Here is a 20,327-nt window from a genome sequence, read left to right on the forward strand (position 1 = left end):
AATGCAATGTATATATATATATATAGTGTGTATTTTAGTAAACATACAGTTAGTGATATGTGTCCAGACTTTAGGGACACCCTGTACATTACTAGCTGCACCCCAGCACTACCCTACCATAATTAAACAATAAACAATAAAACCATTGTGTTGTTTAGTTGTCTAGTCTTAATAATAATTATTATTATAATAATAAGTAACTTTATGGGGCGGCACGGTGGCTTAGTGGGTAGCACTGTCGCCTCACAGCAAGAAGGTCCTGGGTTCGATCCCCGGGTGGGGCGGTCCGGGTCCTTTCTGTGCGGAGTTTGCATGTTCTCCCCGTGTCCGCGTGGGTTTCCTCCGGGTGCTCCGGTCTCCTCCCACAGCCCAAAAACATGCAGCTAGGCTTATCGGAAACTCTGAATTGTCCTATATGCACCTAGCCACTAAATGCACGAACCAGTGCATTGTAGTGCCGGTCCCAAGCCCGGATAAATAGGGAGGGTTGTGTCAGGAAGGGCATCCGGCGTAAAAATTGTGCCAAATCAATGCGGATCGTGATCCGCCCAGAGCCGACCCCGCAACCGAACGGGACAAAAGGCCGAGGAACAACAACAAAAAAAGTTACTTTGTGGTATCTCCAGGCTTGGGTTGACACTCTCGCGAGGGAGGTAGTGTGGGTGCAGCACAAAGCTAGAGGAACAGTTACTTTTTTATATGAGAGTAATGTGTTTCTCAAATTGTTTTATTTAAAAAAAAGTGTTTTGTGTGTTCCTACATCCTTCTTGTCTGTTGATTTGAACAGCCTAACCATTGGGAAGTGCACTTTTTGGTAAGCTCTTAGTGCCAGTACCAAGCCCGGATTAAAATAATGGTATCATGTCTACAAACTATGCCAGATTAGGTATGTTGAGCAGAATGGTTTGCTGTGTAATGATTATGCCTGCAACACATTTTTACAAATTTGAGATAGAGTCTGTTTACCACTGTGTTCCAATTAATTACACTTTTTATTGGTTTGGGAACTGAGGATACTAATTGTTAACGTTTTTGTTGTTTGAACAGTCCATGTTATGTGCTGTTATCTGATTCTACTCTTCATGACAAACAATACATTTTCAATAGGAGACAGATCTGGACTGCAGGCAGGCCAGTCAAGCACACGCACATGTCTACAAAGACTTACTGTGGCATTTTATTTGCTGGCTAAGGCCTGGCAGGAAAACACGTTCCCAGGAAAATACTTTCCATGGATGGCAGCATATGTCCCTCCAAAAAATCCCAATTATTAAGCGCTATCATTTTTACATTTTTTCGGCATTTAGCAGACGCTTTCATCCAAAGCGACTTACAGTTGTGACTGTATACAATCTAAGCAATTGAGGGTTAAGGGCCTTGCTCAAGGGCCCAACAGCTGCGACCTGGCAGAGGTGAGGCTTGAACCGGCAACCTTCTGATTACTAGTCCAGTACCTAAACCACTAGGCTACAACTACCCCTATCAAGTTAATCCTGACTCCTGACCAGCACCTTTGACACTTTATATGTTCAACTGTAAAGTAACCATAACACATGGCTGATTTAATGTTAAGTTTATGTCTATATGAATAAAAACATCCTTTTATTAATGTTAAATCAACCTAATTCAATGTACATGGAAAAAATATCAAATTAATGCAACTGTGTGATCTGGGATTCCATTCCAAAACAGCAGTTTTTGGGTTTCTAATCGGATTTGTCCGTTTGTAAAGCGCTGAGGTAAACGGACCAATCACAGCGGGCTCGGTGAGTTTTACCTCATCACATATCTAGAGAAAGAAAACTTCCGCGTTTTGAAGCTAAGTACAGTATAACGCAGTGTATTAAAATGGGCGCTTGTATGGCTTTGTGCTCGCTTGCGAGCTGCGTAAGTACTTTTTATACACTTTTAAATAATAATAGTTGGCTTATATAGATTTAAATTAAAAGTCACTACTTCAGGAAGGTGGTATTTATTACTTTCAGTAACTTTTTTCGGTTTGTTTACTGTGATTGAACATTTCCGCGTTCAGTACAACGTCACGTGTTAGATAAGTAATAAAGATGGTGATTATATTTACTGTGTAGAACTAAATCAACTGAGAGAAATGTTCATTTAAATTTGTTAAATGTGTTCAATTACGATATGACCAAAAGTATGTGGACGCTTGAGCTTGGACATCTTATGCCCCAAACCATGGGCATTTGTATGGAGTTCTATGAGTATGGCTGAAACACCTAAATGCTATAATTAGCAGGGGTGTCCACATACTTTTGGCCATATAGTTCAGGGGTGCACATACTTTCGTGGCTTGAGATCTACTATTTCAGTCGACAGGTCATCGTGATCTACTTTTTAAAAAGGTTGGCCTCATCATTTTTTAAAATGCACTTCAGTTGCCTATACAGTAGTACCTTGAAACTCGACGTTAATTGGTTCTGGGAGTGGAGTTGAGTTTAAAAGGCGTTGAGTTTTAAGGTATTTTTTCCCATAAGGATGTATGAGAAACCTGTTAATGCGTTCCATAGTCCTGCGGAACTGAATATATTTTAGGCATATGTAAAATAATGGGGTTGTTTTTGACACTTATACACTGAAAATAACACAAATATAATAAAAAAACTGAAATACAATTGAAAACAGTTAAAAATCAATCAAAAAAAAAAAAATACAATAAAACCTGAACTTTACCTTTACTTCTTAATTGTTTCCTTATGCTTTTTAATTGTGGAGAGAAATCCCTGCAACAGATATCAAGCCATCAATAAATAAATACATCAAGGAAAAATGGCAAACTGAGTGGGACACACAGACAACAAACAAACTACATGAGATACAGCCAAATATACAAAATAATCCAAGAACTCACCAAGGAAGACGAGTGGATCAGGTTATATACACAAGATGCAGAATAGGTCATGCGAAAATCACCCATCAATACCTAATAAAAGGAGACAATCCCCCAACATGTGAAAGATGTCAAACACAACTTACAATAAAACATATCTTAATAGAATGCCCCAAATACACCAGAGAGAGAGACAACAACTACACATACCTGGAACTGTTCAAGAAGCCCTAAACCAAGAAAACACAAGAAAAATCTTAAACTTTCTGGCAGTAACAAAAATGAAAACAAAAATGTAAACGAAAAAAAAAAAGATTTAAACATAACATCATGCCATAAATAACACAATCAAGTGTAGAAAGTGGCGTTAAAAATCAAATAAATAACTAAATAATTGTGGAGATGCTTGAACTTGGAATACTATTATACTAGTATTCCGTTCAGTAAAGGCGCATTCACATAAGAAGCGGCACATTAGCTTTTGTGCTGCTTTTTAACAGTAAGCGTTTTAGATTCTCGAAAAGGCTGATTCTTACAATTTCTCAAAACCCTGAGCTATAACACAAGTTTAAAAGTGAAACAGGACAAAAAATCCTGCTAAACACAGATACACGTGGAGCTTTCAGAGTGAATTTGACTGTTATTCCACACAAATGCAGTTTCGTCTCATAGTCACACTTTGATGTTTCACTGCACCGCTCAAGCCAAGCGCCAAGTAACAGAACATGTTGAGTTTAAGGGAAACGTTGAGTTTAAGGGTACAAATTTCTCGACGAAGGGCGTTGAGTTTCAAAGATTTTGAGTTTAGGGAATGTTGAGTTACAAGGTACCACTGTATTGATATTCAGCATTACAGGTCAAGCGACTGAAAAACCACACTAACCTTATTCTAATGATGGTGTCAGCCAGATTTATGTAGTCTGGACAATAGCTGCTCATGCTGGTTCTCAAGCAGGCTTTCAAGTGTTCATGGACCGATATTTAGACTTCATTATTTTCATGATAAAAAAGGCTGATTCACACAAGCAGGTTGATCCAAAATGCTGTCAAATATGCGGCACAGTTTCTTATGTTTGGATATTTTTCCTCAGCCAGCAGGTTCCAAAATTGTCCAGCAAAGACGCTTGACTTCATATGAATGTCAGATTGTAGGGTTAAAATTTCCGTATGTAACGTGAGATCTGAATATTCTCCGTCAGCTTCTTCCACATATGAATGAAACAGCCGTCTTTGCAGTGTTCTTGCCTAAATTGAAGCGTTTTTGGTTTCTTTGTTCTTGGTTGCGCTCTCATCTTCACAAACAGTGCCGGTTACAAAAGGAAACAGGCAGAAATGGCGCAAACTGGCTACTGATGAATTAAAACGTTCTAGATTTGCAGTGCTTTTGGCGGGCAGGGTTAACCCTGGTAACATACTGCAAATTAAAGAAACAGTGGCCAAATCAAGTTGACCTGTTTGAATGAGGCACGATCTACCAGCATGCACTGTCCGATCAACTGGTAGATCGCGATCAGCGTATTGGGCACCTCATTACACATTACACATTACACATTACACATACATATTACTCATTACACAAGATTCATCAGTTTACAAGGTTATATCAAACACAGTCTTGGACAATTTAGTGTCTCCAATTCACCTCACTTGCATGTCTCTGGACTGTGGGAGGAAACTGGAGCACCCGGAGGAAACCCATGCGGACAGAACGCGGGGAGAACATGCAAATTCCATACAGAAAAAACCCAGACCAGCCCACCTGGGGATCGAACTCAGGATCTTCTTGCTGTGAGGCGACAGTGCTACCCACTAAACCACCGTGCCCTGATGTAGTGTATGTTATTAAATTGCATGTACAGGTAGATTCAAAATTACATATTTGCATTATTAGCTTAATCTTTCACTAAACATAAAAGAAGTCTAACCTTTAAATAAAGCACATGTATTAACAAATGTACAAACACTTATTAATGCTTGAACTATGCAACGCTATTTATTTAAGCAAAATATATTTCATAAACAAGTGCTGACAGCTGATGACGTAAAAATAATCCCTAGCTACATCATTTCCATGGTATGTTTATAATTTAAGCATTATTAATGCATGTCTCTGTTGTAGGCATCCTGTCTGTGCGGCTCTGCCCCGTGTCTGCTGTCGGGATGTTGTCCATCCACTTATAACTCCACCGTGACTCGCCTGGCTTTCTCCTTCTTCCTGCTACTTGGCACCTTGGTGTCAATCATCATGATCCTTCCTGGCATGGAGACTCAGCTTGAAAAGGTACATTAGATACGCTAATAAGCCAAAACATTCAGACCACCCAGATGACACAGCTGCTGGGTATTGCTACCACTTAAATTATCACTATAATGTTTATAGCTAGTGGTGAAATGGGACTCGCATTACTGGGAAATCATCATTGCGCCACTCTGATGTCTGATGATAACTCGACCTTGGTTGTCGCCCTGTGCCAGCAATTTTGTTCCTTATCAAGGGACATTTTAAAATCAAGAGCGTGAAATTGTGCCAGCTTTAATTTTAATGTTTGCACTCTGATTGATCGCTGAGAGACTTGGAGAGAAACCAGAGGCATTAAATAGACTAAATGAAAGTAGATGAATGAAATCCTGATTGACTTTTTATTTATTATTTATTAATTTTTACCTCTTTGACGTCTGTGCTTTACAGATACCTGGATTTTGCCAAAAGGGTGCGTCCATACCTGGTTTTGAAGGCAAAGTAAACTGTGAGGTGATCGTAGGCTATAAGTCAGTGTACAGGATGTGCTTTGCCATGGCCTGCTTCTTCTTCCTCTTCTCCCTCATCATGATTCGTGTGCGCAGCAGCAAGGACCCACGAGGCGCCATTCAGAACGGGTATGTTGCTTAAATGCTGTTCGAATATACACCGATCAGCCATAACATTAAAATCACCTCCTTGTTTCTACACTCACTGTCCATTTTATCAGTTCCACTTACCATATAGGAGCACTTTGTTTACTATTACTAACTGTAGTCCATCTGTTACTCCGCATGCTTTTTTAAACCTAAGAATGGAAGGGATTTGCATATTTCACTTTTAAACTTGTGTTATAGCTCGGGGTTCTGAAGTATCAGCTTTTTTTCAAGAGAGTCTAAAACGTTTATCGTTAAAAAGAAGTGAAAAACTAATGTGTCACTTCTCATGTGAATGCGCCTTTACTGAATGGAATACGATATTCCAAGATTAAGCATCTCCTTGATTAAGAAGCATAAGGAAACAATAAAGATAAAGATATAGGTAAAGTGCAGATTTTATTGTATTTTTTATGGATTTTTAACTGTTTTCAGTTGTATTTCAGTGTTTTGATATTATATTTGTGTTATGTTTAGTGTATAGGTGTCAAAAACAACCTCATTATTTTACATTAGTCTAAAACATATGGAGTTCCACGGGACCATGGAACGCATTAACAGGTTTCCCAAACATCCTTATGGAAAAAAATACCTTAAAACTTAACGCCTCTCCCAGAACCACTTGACGTTGACTTTCAAGGTACCACTGTAGTGTGTGGTGTAAGAAATGTATTATTATTATTATCTAAATGTGTTCTGACGGCTGTGCTCTGGCTTCAGGATGACTGATAATACAAGGAACAAAATAATAAAGCAAATCAAGCACATTATTATTTAAAATACCTGTATTTGGCATGACCAGTCTCTAATCAGAAATGTAGTTTTACAAGTTGAGGAAGAAATGAAAGGAATTCATGTTGGCTGCTGTTTTGGCATCTGGACATCTAGTGTAACTACACATTACGGTTTAATATAAATGTAAGCGATTCTGCTGCCCTCTAGTGTTGAAGTAAGTGAAGTACAAACAACATCAATGAACGTTTTTGTCACATGATTCCAGCAGTTGTGTTTTTGTGTGTTTTTCAGATTCTGGTTCTTTAAGTTCCTAATACTGGTTGGTATAACAGTAGGAGCTTTCTTCATCCCAGATGGCACTTTTAACACAGGTACACATGCTTTTAAAATATTTTTATATTCTTTAATATTTATTTAACTGATTAAAGTACAAAGAAAAGATTTCCACTGTTTTAATTGGCCAGATTTGGTTATATTTCCAAAACACAATTATGCTAGAATTTGATTCCTGCAATACCAACTAAAGTTGGGACAGAGGCATGTTTACCACCTTGTTTGGTAAAATGTTTCTTTATTCTTGCTTGATGCTACATAGGCTGGAGCCTATTCCAACTTTTCAATGGGTGCAAGGCACACAGTAACACCCTGGACCGGACGCCAGTCCATCGCAGGGCAGACACACACACACCCGTTCACTTATAGGGCAATTCAGTGTCTCGAATTAACCTGACTGCATGTTTTCGGACTGTGGGAGGAAACCGGAGCTCCCGGAGGAAACCCACGCAGACACGGGGAGAACATGCAAACTCCACACAGAAAGGACCCGGACCTTATTGCTGTGAGGCGACAGTGCAACCCACTAAGCCATCCTGCCACCCTTCCCCTTTTCATGATGCACATTTTCAATACAATACAGATTTAGACTGCAGGCAGGCCAGTCAAGCACATGCACTCCGTGTCTATGAAGCCACGCTGTTGTATTGTGTGCAGAATAAAGACTGGCATCGCTTTGCTAAAAATACAATGGACTTTCTGGGAAATGATACCTTTATACATGTGCAAGTCAGCATGGTCCAGTACAGACTCAGTCATTCCACTTATGTTCAGTTGGTAAAACTAGCAAGATCACTCCTAAACGTAGTGACATTATAAACACGGTGTTCTTGTTATTGTTTCATTAGGATTGTCATTGGCTGTTGCAGTTGTGTTAGCTATTCTAAGACTTTAATGCAATGTAATGAATCTAGCATTGTGTTATCTCTACAGTGTGGTACTATTTTGGTGTGGTGGGCTCCTTTATCTTCATCCTGATGCAGCTCATCCTGCTGGTGGATTTTGCTCACACTTGGAACCAGAGTTGGGTGGAAAATGCTGAGAATGGTAACAGCAGGTGCTGGTATGCAGGTAAGATCAACGTATTAAGTCCTGGCAGTTACAGGCATGTGCTAATAGTTTTATCAATTGGCACAATGCAGCAACACACCCAGCAAAGGATGCTTATCCACCGTATGGCCTCAATCATCCCCCTCAGACATAGCCAATTTATGTATATACAGTACACAGATCAGGCATGACATTATGACCACCTTCCTAATATTGTCTTGGTCCCCCTTTTGCTGCCAAAACAGCCCAGCAACTGTGATGCACTTTGTATCCTGAACCAGCATTAACCTCTTCAGCAATTTGAGCATGTGCATCAATGAGCCTTGGCCGCCCATGACCCTGTCGCCGGTTTACCACTTTTGATAGATGCTGACCACTGCAGACCGTTAACACCCCACAAGAGCTGCAGTTTTGGAGATGCTCTGACCCAGTCGTCTAGCCATCACAATTTGGCCCTTGTCAAACTCGCTCAAATCCTCACGCTCGTCCATTTTTCCTGCTTCTAACACATCAGCTTTGAGGATAAAACGTTCACTTGCTGCCTAATATATCCCACCCACTAACAGGTGCCGTGATGAAGAGATAATCAGTGTTATTCACTTCACCTGTCAGTGGTCATAATGTTATGACCGCTTGGTAAGACCAATGGGGATTCAAACCCCGGATCCCAGCAGTAGTGGGCTGGTGAAATTTACCACTGCGCCACCCGAGTGCAATTCTTCGCATAGTAAAGCAAATATCATCTATTTATAAGTTCTTGTAACATACTGTATATCATTAAACCAATATAATTGCCATTTTTACCCATCATTCTACACTTACTCAACCAAAATGACGTTTTTTACCATACATGCTACATTTTTTTGTTAAAATATCCAAATCTTAAACATTTAAGATGTTTGTGTTTGTTTTCCGCAGCCCTCCTGTCCTTCACCTTTGTGCACTACGCATGCGCATTTGCTGCGATGGTGCTGTTCTACGTGTACTACACCCAACCTGATGACTGCGCCGAACACAAAGTCTTCATCAGCCTGAACTTCATCTTCTGCATCATCGTGTCTGTCGTGTCCATTATCCCTAAAGTCCAGGTAGTGCTCTTTCTGAGCTCACTGCTCCTCTCATAGGGCGGCACGGTTGTAGAGCGGGTAGCGCTGTTGCCTCACAGCGAGAAGGGCCTGGGTTCATTTCTTTGTTAAGCATGGGTTTTCTCCAGGTGCTCTGGATTCCTCCTACAAGTCTGAAGACTTGTACATGCAATCAGGTTAATTAGAGCAACTAATATTCTCATAAGTGTAAGTGTACCCTGTGATAGGCTGGTAACCTGTGTGACCCTAATCAGAATAAAGCTGTGGTAAAACAGACAATGAATGAACCAAGGAAAGAACAAACCACCTAACTGAACCAAACAGGAACCTACAGAACCTGGAGATTGCAGTTTATTTTCCACCAACTTAAGAGATGCTTGATTAAAATGGTCACTTCTGATATTTCATCAATAAGTTAACCTACAGGGGTTGGACAAAATAACTGAAACACCTGGTTTTAGACCACAATAATTTATTAGTATGGTGTAGGGCCTCCTTTTGCGGCCAATACAGCGTCAATTCGTCTTGGAAATGACATATACAAGTCCTGTACAGTGGTCAGAGGGATTTTAAGCCATTCTTCTTGCAGGATAGTGGCCAGGTCACTACGTGATGCTGGTGGAGGAAAACGTTTCCTGACTCGCTTCTCCAAAACACCCCAAAGTGGCTCAATAATATTTAGATCTGGTGACTGTGCAGGCCATGGGAGATGTTCAACTTCACTTTCATGTTCATCAAACCAATCTTTCACCAGTCTTGCTGTGTGTATTGGTGCATTGTCATCCTGATACACAGCACCGCCATTGGATGCACATGGTCTTCCAGAATGGTTCGGTAGTCCTTGGCAGTGACGCGCCCATCTAGCACAAGTATTGGGCCAAGGGAATGCCATGATATGGCAGCCCAAACCATCACTGATCCACCCCCATGCTTCACTCTGGGCATGCAACAGTCTGGGTGGTACGCTTCTTTGGGGCTTCTCCACACCGTAACTCTCCCGGATGTGGGGAAAACAGTAAAGGTGGACTCATCAGAGAACAATACATGTTTCACATTGTCCACAGCCCAAGATTTGCGCTCCTTGCACCATTGAAACCGACGTTTGGCATTGGCACGAGTGACCAAAGGTTTGGCTATAGCAGCCCGGCCGTGTATATTGACCCTGTGGAGCTCCCGACGGACAGTTCTGGTGGAAACAGGAGAGTTGAGGTGCACATTTAATTCTGCCGTGATTTGGGCAGCCGTGGTTTTATGTTTTTTGGATACAATCCGGGTTAGCACCCGAACATCCCTTTCAGACAGCTTCCTCTTGCGTCCACAGTTAATCCTGTTGGATGTGGTTTGTCCTTCTTGGTGGTATGCTGACATTACCCTGGATACCGTGGCTCTTGATACATCACAAAGACTTGCTGTCTTGGTCACAGATGCGCCAGCAAGACGTGCACCAACAATTTGTCCTCTTTTGAACTCTGGTATGTCACCCATAATGTTGTGTGCATTGCAATATTTTGAGCAAAACTGTGCTCTTACCCTGCTAATTGAACCTTCACACTCTGCTCTTACTGGTGCAATGTGCAATTAATGAAGATTGGCCACCAGACTGGTCCAATTTAGCCATGAAACCTCCCACACTAAAATGACAGGTGTTTCAGTTATTTTGTCCAACCCCTGTACATTCATGTAATCTTGTACTGGAATACCGGACTCCAGGACCCCTCTTCTACAAGCAAGACACAAAAGCAGATTGGACAAAGTGCCAGCATGCATATGGACTAACTACAGTTTTCTAGGAGAATGCACTTGAGACTGATGAAAAAACCATGAAGAGGCTCCATAATGTTTTGGAGTTGCTTTGTTGTCCTAGACATTAAGGCCCTTTAATCAGTCAGACAACTGTAAAGGTATTTTGGAGCGGAATAGACTGCTGAGTGTCAAAAAGCTGTGTCTCAGTCAGAGGTCATGGGTCTTCCATCATTATAATAAATGAGAATTAAAATTTGACCATTCTGTTCTGATATAGTGTATCTGATAATGTAACATTTTTATGAACCATATGTTAAAGACTCATTTTTATTGGGTTTTGTGTTGTTTGTGTACGTTTTAGGAAGCCCAGCCGAGCTCTGGTCTACTGCAGTCCTCCCTCATCTCTCTGTATACAATGTACCTCACCTGGTCAGCCATGTCCAACAATCCCAGTAAGTCACCCCTGCACAACAGTTACAAACAGAAATGCAATTCCAAACACAAACCTTAGCTGACCAGGTGAAATGTCAAGGCACCTCAGTAATTCCAAAGCAGTGTTTACACATTACGCTAGTCACATTATAGACATGCTTACTAGAGCTCTTCACTCCACTATATTCTTTAATGCTCACAAATGAAAGCATAGGAGACCCTTAAGCTAAATTGTTTGCATTTGCATCTTATAATACTACAGAAAAGGAGAAAAAAACGGGAAATCTGTTTGTAGTTTAGCATATCAGATATCACTAAAGCCTTATGCACCTTTTAGTAAACTGGGGCTGCTTGGTGGCTCAGTGGGTAGCACTGGGTTCGATCCCCAGGTTATAGGTCTGCATGTGTGCATGTTCTCCCCGTGTCTGCATGGGTTTCCTCCGGGAGCTCCGGTTTCCTCCTACAGTCCAAAGACGCACAAGTGAGGTGAATTGGAGATACAAAATTGTCCATGACTGTGTTTGATGTTAAACTTGTGAACTGATGAGTCTTGTGTTAGTCATGTTTTATTCATCTCAGAGGGTTTTTGCACGTAGGGTTCCGGTGTCGGTTCAGCTGCGCCACAAGCTGACGGTACTAGTGAGAGCTTGTTTTAAGAACTTGATGTATGTCCAGCATGATGTCCAGTGCAAGTTTGCTTGTTTTGTTCCATCTTTCTGGTGCAGTATAAGCAGAGGTGGAAAGTAACGAATTACATTTACTCACGTTACTGTAATTGAGTCGTTTTTTTGTGTACTTGTACTTTTTAAAGTAGATTTTACAACCAGTAATTTTACTTTTACTTAAGTATGTTTTGTGTTAAGAATTGTAATTCGCTACATTTGAAATAACATCCGTTATTGAGTAAAATGAACACTAACAAAATCGTGTCTGGGAAACTGCTGCAGTGAATTCTGCGATGGGGAGTCGGATCTTTTGGCTCGCTTCCTTTTATATATATGTATATATATATAACGACTCCCAAAGGCACGACTCGGTTCCTTTCGTTCATTTTAAAGAGCCGTTCAATAGAATCGGATCGTTCACGAACTACCCATCACTACTGGTTATACAGTTTGAAAAAGTTTTATGGGATGGTCTGTACTAAAATGACACATTACACATCCCTAAATGTTTTAAATGTTGTATCAACATGTTTTTTTTATTATATTTCAATAAAAAACAACTATTGTGAGATTTATATCGACTTGTCACCCTCTCCTGTTAAAAAAAGTAACTAAGTAACGTTTACTCTAAATACATTTACTTTTTACTTGAGTAGATTTTTAGATTAGTAACTTTACTCGTACTTAAGTAAAAAATCATTAAAGTAATAGTACTTTTACTTGAGTATTACAATATTTTAGTACTCTTTCCACCGTCTGTGCTGCTAGCCGTGGTGCTGAACCCACACTGACATCATTCTGGGACCCCGACTGACTTTAGATCTTATTTGTGTAAAATCAGTAAACTCTTTCATGGTAACTAATAATTATAGAAAACAAAAGCTAGCAGTGAAATTAGTATAGTTTGTAGTATAATTAGTTAAATAAAATAAGTAAAATGCAAAAAAAATATATAGAGAGAGAGGAATAAATAAAAAGAAGAAGAAGGCAGAACTTACTGCTGTAAATCACACCAGTGTTTTGCAGAGGTGACACTGGACCCACTCTGACTGAGTGAATAAAAAATAGAACGTATAAAAAATATAGTAAAACACAGGAACCTTTAGAGGACTAGGGTTTTTTTTGTCTAATGACTTTTAGACCAGACCAGGCTTGTAACGTAGTCACTCACTCATATATTCACTCATCTTTAAAAGGTGGACATTTATGCACATTTATATAACTTATTTATTCATTGTGTATAACTACCTTACTATCCTGATCAGGGTCGGACAGGTCGTCCATCCATCATAGGGCACACACGCACACACACACACTCACACTTAGGGCAATAGCTCCATTCAGCCTGACTGCTTGTCTTTGGACTTGTGTGTGGAAACCGGAGCACCCGGAGGAAACCAACATCGACACAAAGAACATGCAAACTCCACACAGAAAAGACAGAAAGGGACTCAAACCCAGGCCCTTCTCTCTGTGATTCGACAGGGCTACTCATTGTGCTACCGTGACTCATGTCATGCAGTGCAGGGCATCACTGTTACTAAATTTCAGATCAGAATTCAGATTATTGGTGTTGCATATAGTACTACATGGACAAAGTGGGATTGTGGTGTCCATACATAAAAGGATTTACTCCCCTTATAAGAGCTTTGACCATTTTGGGTTAAACAGAGAATTTATTTTGTGCTCGATACACAAATTAGGAGAAGCATGTGAACAAATTAACCCAAAAATAACAGCAAGTGTTTCTGAGCAGACAAGCTAGCATCTATTACTAAGCAGACACTAATGGTTGCTGGGTTTCCAGCTATTTTGGATGTGCTGTAACTGGGCAGAATTTACAAGTGTCATTTAGATTTTTTTGCACACACAGACGCTGGTATGCACACAATGCAAATATGGATATACACTGATTAGGCATAACATTATGACCACCTTCCTAATATTGTGTTGGTCCACCTTTTGCTGCCAAAACAGCCCTGCAACTGTGATGCCCTGTGTGTATTCTGACACCTTTCTATCAGAACCAGCATTAACTTCTTCAGCAGTTTGAGCTACAGTAGCTCGTCTGTTGGATCAGACCACACAGGCCAGCCTTCGCTCCCCACATGCATCGATGAGCCTTGGACACCCAGTTTACCACTGTTCCTTCCTTGGACCACTTTTGGACCAGAGATACTGGCCACTGCAGACCGGGAACACCCCACAAGAGCTGCAGTTTAGGAGATGCTCTGACCCAGTCGTCTAGCCATCACAATTTGGCTTAAATCCTTACGCTTGCCCATTTTTCCTGCTTCTAACACATGTTCACTTGCGTCGTAATATATCCCACCCACTAACAGGTGCCGTGATGAAGAGATAATCGGTGATATTCACTTTACCTGTCAGTGGTCATAATGTTATGCTTGGTCGGTGTATACTATCGGTCCAAAAGTATTTACACACCTGACCATGAGCTTGACAAGTGGTATTAAAATAGAGTAACCTCTATGTGACCTTAACTATAACAACAGCCACTGTTCTGAGAAGGCCTCTCACAAGGCTTTTAAGTATATCTGTGAGAATTTGTGCCCATTCAGTCAAAGAGCATTTACACTCTATCAGCATCTGGGCACTGATGTTGGTCATCAATCGATGTTCCAGTTCATGCCACCCAGATTTCATGCCTCTTCATGCCTTTATAGAGCTTGCTTTGTGCACAGGGGGACTGTCATACTGGAACAGGAAAGGGTCTTCCCTAAACTCTTGCTGCAAAGTTGGAGACATATCATCTCCTTCATATCACTGATTTATTTCACCTGTTAGCATTTGCCAGGGCTGAAACACATGAATTCATTTACTAGAAGGGGTGTCCCAATACTTTTGTCCCTATAGGGTTTGTACAGTATTTTACATGGGAATGTTTTACTTCATTAGTTATTGATGATTCAGTTTCTCTCTCATCCTCAGACCGAAAGTGTAACCCCAGTCTGCTACAGCTGGTCACAAACAACCCCACCAGCACTGCTGCTCCAACCCCTACCATCGCCCCCGGACAGGTCCAGTGGTGGGACGCGCAGGGAATTGTCGGATTGGTCCTCTTCCTCTTTTGCACACTGTATGCCAGGTGAGGACCATTAAGAACAAGTTTTTGGTTACTTGAGTAATTATTTAATAATTAAAATGATATTTTAGAAAATGTATTCTATTTTTATTTGTGCTTTGTCTGTAAAATTAGAGGCAGAATAGAAAATAGAGGCAAAATAGAGACTTTTGCACAACACTGTAATAACTGTAATAAACTGTAATGACTTTAATAATGCAAGTTACCAACATTATCTAGAGCAGGGTTTTTCTGAAGAATCAAAGAACCCTAAGAATAATGCAATTAACCATTTTTCAACATTTTTTCTACTTATTTATGCATTTTCTCCCCTTTTTCTCTCGATTTAGCGTAGTCAATTGCATTCGAGGAGGGTATATTGCTGCTCACGCCTCCGACGACCCGTGCAGAGTCCTAGTGGACTCCTTCTTTTCACCCATGCTTTCTGCACAGGCGCCTATATCTGCTAACCAGGGTCTTTACACAGTGTTTAAAGACCCCACCCACTTAGTCCGGTCATCCCACACAACAGACACGGCCAATTATTGTCCGCTGCAGGCACTGCCAATTGTGCCCACTAGATAGCGCCCAGCCGACCGGAAGAACCATCGTTTTAATTAAAAAGAACCATTGTTTTTAAGAGTGTGTGCAAATCAGGACGGTAATCGAGTACAGTTATGTAAAGTTTCAATATCTGTACTTTACTTGTACTTGTAAGTAGACTCAGACAAAAAATGAAGTACTCTTTACACCAAATAAGCAGCATGAACAATACAAACATTTACCGCTACAGGCACAATATCGCTGTTCCACCCACTCGCAACCAACTTAGCTTATCGATGCTGTTAACAGATGATAATTAATCCAAATAATGGTCCCTGGCATCCTTGCTGAGTTTGTCTCTGTATGGTTTTCTCTCTTTATGAAAGAGTATAAAAGTAATTCAGGTGTCTTTGCTGTTACTTTCACTGTACCGCTGATTAAAACAATACCTCCACAATGGCGCCTCTGTGACGTCACAGGCACTACACACACATGACTGACAAAGACCTTATAGAGAGAGTAAGACGCATTGTTTGTGTTGCCTGGGTGGCATGAAAAATCATGGACAAAATGTGAGTCACTTGAAAACACATAGGGGTGTGGCTCTCTGGGAGAATCCACTGCTGGCTGGTAACAAAGAAGTGGTGAAAGAGTTCAGACCTGTCATAATAAGCAGGTGCAGTCTGAGGCTCTCCTCAGCCAGCTTGAGAATGGTACCAAGAAAACAAAAAGCATGTCATTTCACACACACACACACACACACACACACACAAACACACACACACACTGAAATTTTGCATCCTAGGACCCGGGTTGAAGTTGTTGAAATGTTTAGTAACATTTTTATTCACATATTTCTTGTTCTCTCTTTATTGTTATCTCTTCTGCAGCATTCGCTCATCCAACAACTCTCAGGTAAATAAGCTGATGCAGACGGAGGAGAGGCAGGAGCTGGCTGCGGACGCGGAGGCAGCCGAGGGAGATGACGGGGTTAGGCGTGCCGTTGATAACGAAGAGGACGGAGTGTCCTACAGCTACTCTTTCTTCCACTTCTGCCTTATCTTGGCATCTCTGTACATCATGATGACCCTCACCAACTGGTATCAGTGAGTATCCAGCGCATAGAGCTTTTAAGATGTTGACACAAATGTTCAATTAAGAATCTTACAGATATTTATTTATCTATTAGGATTTTAACGACATGTTTTACACACTTTGGTTACATTTATGACAGGACAGGTAGTTACTGGTTACACAAGATTCATCAGTTTTTAATGTCAGACACAGTCATGGACATCTCCAATTCACCTCACTTGCATGTCTTTGGACTGTGGGTAGCACTGTCACCTCACAGCAAGAAGGTCCTGGGTTCGATTCCCAGGTAGAGCGGTCCAGGTCCTTCCTGTGTGGAGTTTGCATGTTCTCCACTTGTCTGGGTTTCCTCTGGAAGCTCTGGTTTCCTCCCACAGTCCAAAGACATGCCATCGAGGTGAGTTGGAAATACAAAATTGTCCATGACTGTGTTTGATATTAAACTTAAACTGATGAATCTTGTGTAACCAGTAACTACCTGTTCTGTCATGAATGTTACCAAAGTGTGTAAAACATGATGGTAAATAGATAGATAGGTAGATCACTTTATTAATTCCAAAGGAAAAGTCAAATATTAGAGCAGCCTAAGGTACGTTAAAAAAAATTATTAAATAAGTATTACTGTACAATACTTGTAGATAATAAATATAACAAAGATATGTAAAATGTGATATATTAGACAATTATAAAAGTGTCCTGTGCTGTAAATATTCACAGATGTGCAATGTAGGTTCCATAAACAGAGTGAGTCTGTCCTGATAGTCCTGGTAGTGACTCAGTATGCTATGACGTCCCGGCACAGTGGAGAGGAGTTATACAGTGAAGTCCTAGCAATAAGAGGAGTTATACAGTGAAATCTTAATAATAATAATAAACAACCTATAGCCTGGGTTTGGACAAATATTTGATCCGTCCACAAACTTGCAGGCCAACAGATGGGCTTACACAAGGTTACACAAGCTCTGCAAGCACTAGCAGTAAAGCCTTTGTTATGGATTCATTAAACTTCCCAGCAAAGGTGCACCTCAGCCATAGTGAGTCATCTGTGCATGTGCTTTCCTCCATACAAAACATCAACAATACAGTAAAACACTAAGTTGTTTTTTTGAATGGAAAGCTAAAAAGCTGACCACTACACAAGCATCTTTTGTAGGCCTATGTAAATATTTAGCAGAAGGCTAATAAACATTTGTTTAAAAACAATACCTTTCATCAATATCATAACCATGTCGGGGGGGGGCTAAGAAGAATTTTTTTTAACACAGGCGGGTCTAAGAGATATAAAAGGTTGAGAACCACTGACATAGACAAAAAAAGGAAAGGATTTAACCTTTTGCATACAACTAAATAGCTTTTTAATGTTTTACCATTACCAAACCTAGGGACACACTACTACCACAGTTTTCGCTTACTTAGCTAACACAGTTAGCCTTAGGCCATTCAAACCAATAGGCTGAGGCGGCACAACTCGCTAGCATGTGGGAGGAGATCTCTCTCCGTGTACCGAAAATGGTTAAATTGTCACTGACAAGTCCGACCTTGCGAATAAATGACACGTGCACCTGTATACAAATTAAAAATCAATGAGAATTTATTGGATGCTCCATCATTATTCAGTCAGATTATCGCTTCGAAATAAGGCACCTTAGTAGGCAGCATTTTAAGGCATCTAAGAACTGGGACAGCCTTCTTCTCGGGAGTGCGTAGGATGACGTAAATTGCCATCTATTTAAAGAGATCACTAGATTTTTGGACAGACCCATTGTCTTGTTTAGATCATTTATTCAGGGTTAGAGTATTTCATTTTGCTCCCAAACTTTTCATACGGCTGCATTTTCAGGTGACTAACTTGAGTCACCCAGTAGTTGTTATAGCAATGACATGATTCATCCTGCCATCCCTGATGTCACCTGTTTCTGTTTCCAGATGAGCAGCATTTTTGCTGGTTGAACCAAATTTAAAACCACAGAATGGCGTTCAAACGAATGGCGTTCAAAAAAAATGTTCAAACAATGTAAATTTGATTCATTTTTATTCTGTTTTCTTTTTATCCATTTTTTATCCAAGGCCCGACACGAAGTACCATGCCATGCAGACTACCATGCCAGCAGTGTGGGTGAAGATCTGCTCGAGCTGGCTGGCCTTAGCCCTGTACCTCTGGACCCTCGTGGCTCCTCTGATCCTCAGTGCCCGAGACTTCAGCTAAACGGCAACGGGTCGCACAGACCTGGCGTTTCTGTCTGTTTGATTTGATTGATGCGGTAGACTCACAGCTTTGTATCTTTATTGCTTTTCAATGATGTTTATAGGATAAGAGCAAAACTTCAACGCTAATTTGAAATGTAAAACACTTTTCACTACAGACGGTGTGATGTGATCAGATTAAGGGTTTTCTTTCAGGTGCTCCGGTTACCTACCACAGTCCAAAGACGTGCAGTCAGGTTACTTGGAGATTCGAAATTGTCCATGACTGTGTTTGACATGAAACTTGTAAACTGATGAATCTGTCATGAATGTAAACACAGTGTGTAAATCATGACGTTAAAATCCTAATAAATAAATAAATAAACCTCTACCCTAACCCTTAGGGCTGTACCTAACACACGCCCCCTCCAACACCTGTGTAGTAGCCTACCGCTTCTTTTTACCTGCACAAGCCATGCACTGATCTGCGACAACAATCAGCCAGCAGAGGTCTGTCCTCCCTTAGACATGGCCAGTCATGTCTGTGTAGGCGCCTGGCCGGCTGATAGCAGAACTGAGATTGGGAGAAAAAGGCATCAAACAAGCCAATAAGATTCAAAGAATCTAGAAGGAACAACACTTCTGTTGTTCTCTAATTAAAGTCAATTAAATGTAAAGCAACCACATACATTGTCTCAGGTAAATAAATGTGTTATTTTTTACTTAAATATTATTGTCATTAACCAGGGTTTCTAAAATTGTACATACAATTATACACAGGTTAGCATACAAATCTTAAACTCCTTATCCAAAGTCGTGGAAGTGCTCACTCAGACTTTCTCTCCTTTCAGTGCTTCTAACATGCTGCCAAATGTAATTAGCTTTTTTTTAGTAATCAGTTTATCGAGTATTGAGAAGGAAATTCTGCTTTTTATCTACAGCACAATCTGTACTTATCTAATCATACATATTATAAATCACATACAAGTAACACAGTTTGCTGCACTAATTTTATACTCTGTATTTTTAAATCTTTATTATGTTTTCTAATGTTGATAAAATAAATGATAAAACGAATTTAAATAAAGGTTTTATACTGCGCTTGGACCAAAACTAAAGCCAATGTAGTATGTTAAGTTAGTTTAAAGAAACATGATTTATCTTTTATGCTTCATTTACTTGTATATTAGTTTGTACATTCTATCTTTCAGATAACATTATTAAAGCATTTTATTGTACAATTTATGTTGAATGTTTTATATTTTTCTAGTATTTTTGTTCCCACTTTACTATGTTTTAATAAATGTAAAACACTAACCAAATTAATTTGGCACTAGTAATGCAGCAGTGTACTAGGCTAACCCACCACTGGCTAGACCCAAATCGAGTCTTGGTGTGTTTCTCTAAAAACGAACCTTTGGTTTAACCAATTGGGCATCGAGTCTTAGGAGAAGCCTTTTTAGAAGAGTGGCTGTACACCGATCAGGCATAACATTATGACCACTTTCCTAATGTTGTGTTGGTCCCCCTTTTTGCTGCCAAAACAGCCCTGCAACTGTGATGCACTGTGTATTCTGACACCTTTCTATCAGAACCAGCATTAACTTCTTCAGCAATTTGAGCTACAGTAGCTCGTCTGT

At 40.3% G+C, this 20,327-nt stretch overlaps 1 protein-coding gene across 1 annotated transcript; it reads left to right on the top strand.

Moving 5' to 3' along the window:
* The first annotated feature begins 1,824 nt into the window (after positions 1 to 1,824).
* On the top strand, positions 1,825 to 19,932 carry serinc2 (serine incorporator 2). Its single transcript, XM_063010525.1, has 10 exons — positions 1,825 to 1,887; positions 4,968 to 5,129; positions 5,538 to 5,725; positions 6,770 to 6,849; positions 7,745 to 7,882; positions 8,780 to 8,949; positions 11,051 to 11,141; positions 14,736 to 14,892; positions 16,302 to 16,517; positions 18,571 to 19,932. The coding sequence occupies exons 1-10, from the start codon at positions 1,849 to 1,851 to the stop codon at positions 18,707 to 18,709; spliced, it is 1,380 nt and encodes a 459-aa protein (XP_062866595.1). The 5' UTR covers positions 1,825 to 1,848; the 3' UTR covers positions 18,710 to 19,932.
* The last annotated feature ends 395 nt before the right edge of the window (positions 19,933 to 20,327 follow it).

The sequence above is a fragment of the Trichomycterus rosablanca genome, chromosome 2, assembly GCF_030014385.1.
Source record: "Trichomycterus rosablanca isolate fTriRos1 chromosome 2, fTriRos1.hap1, whole genome shotgun sequence".
Lineage (NCBI taxonomy): Eukaryota > Metazoa > Chordata > Actinopteri > Siluriformes > Trichomycteridae > Trichomycterus > Trichomycterus rosablanca.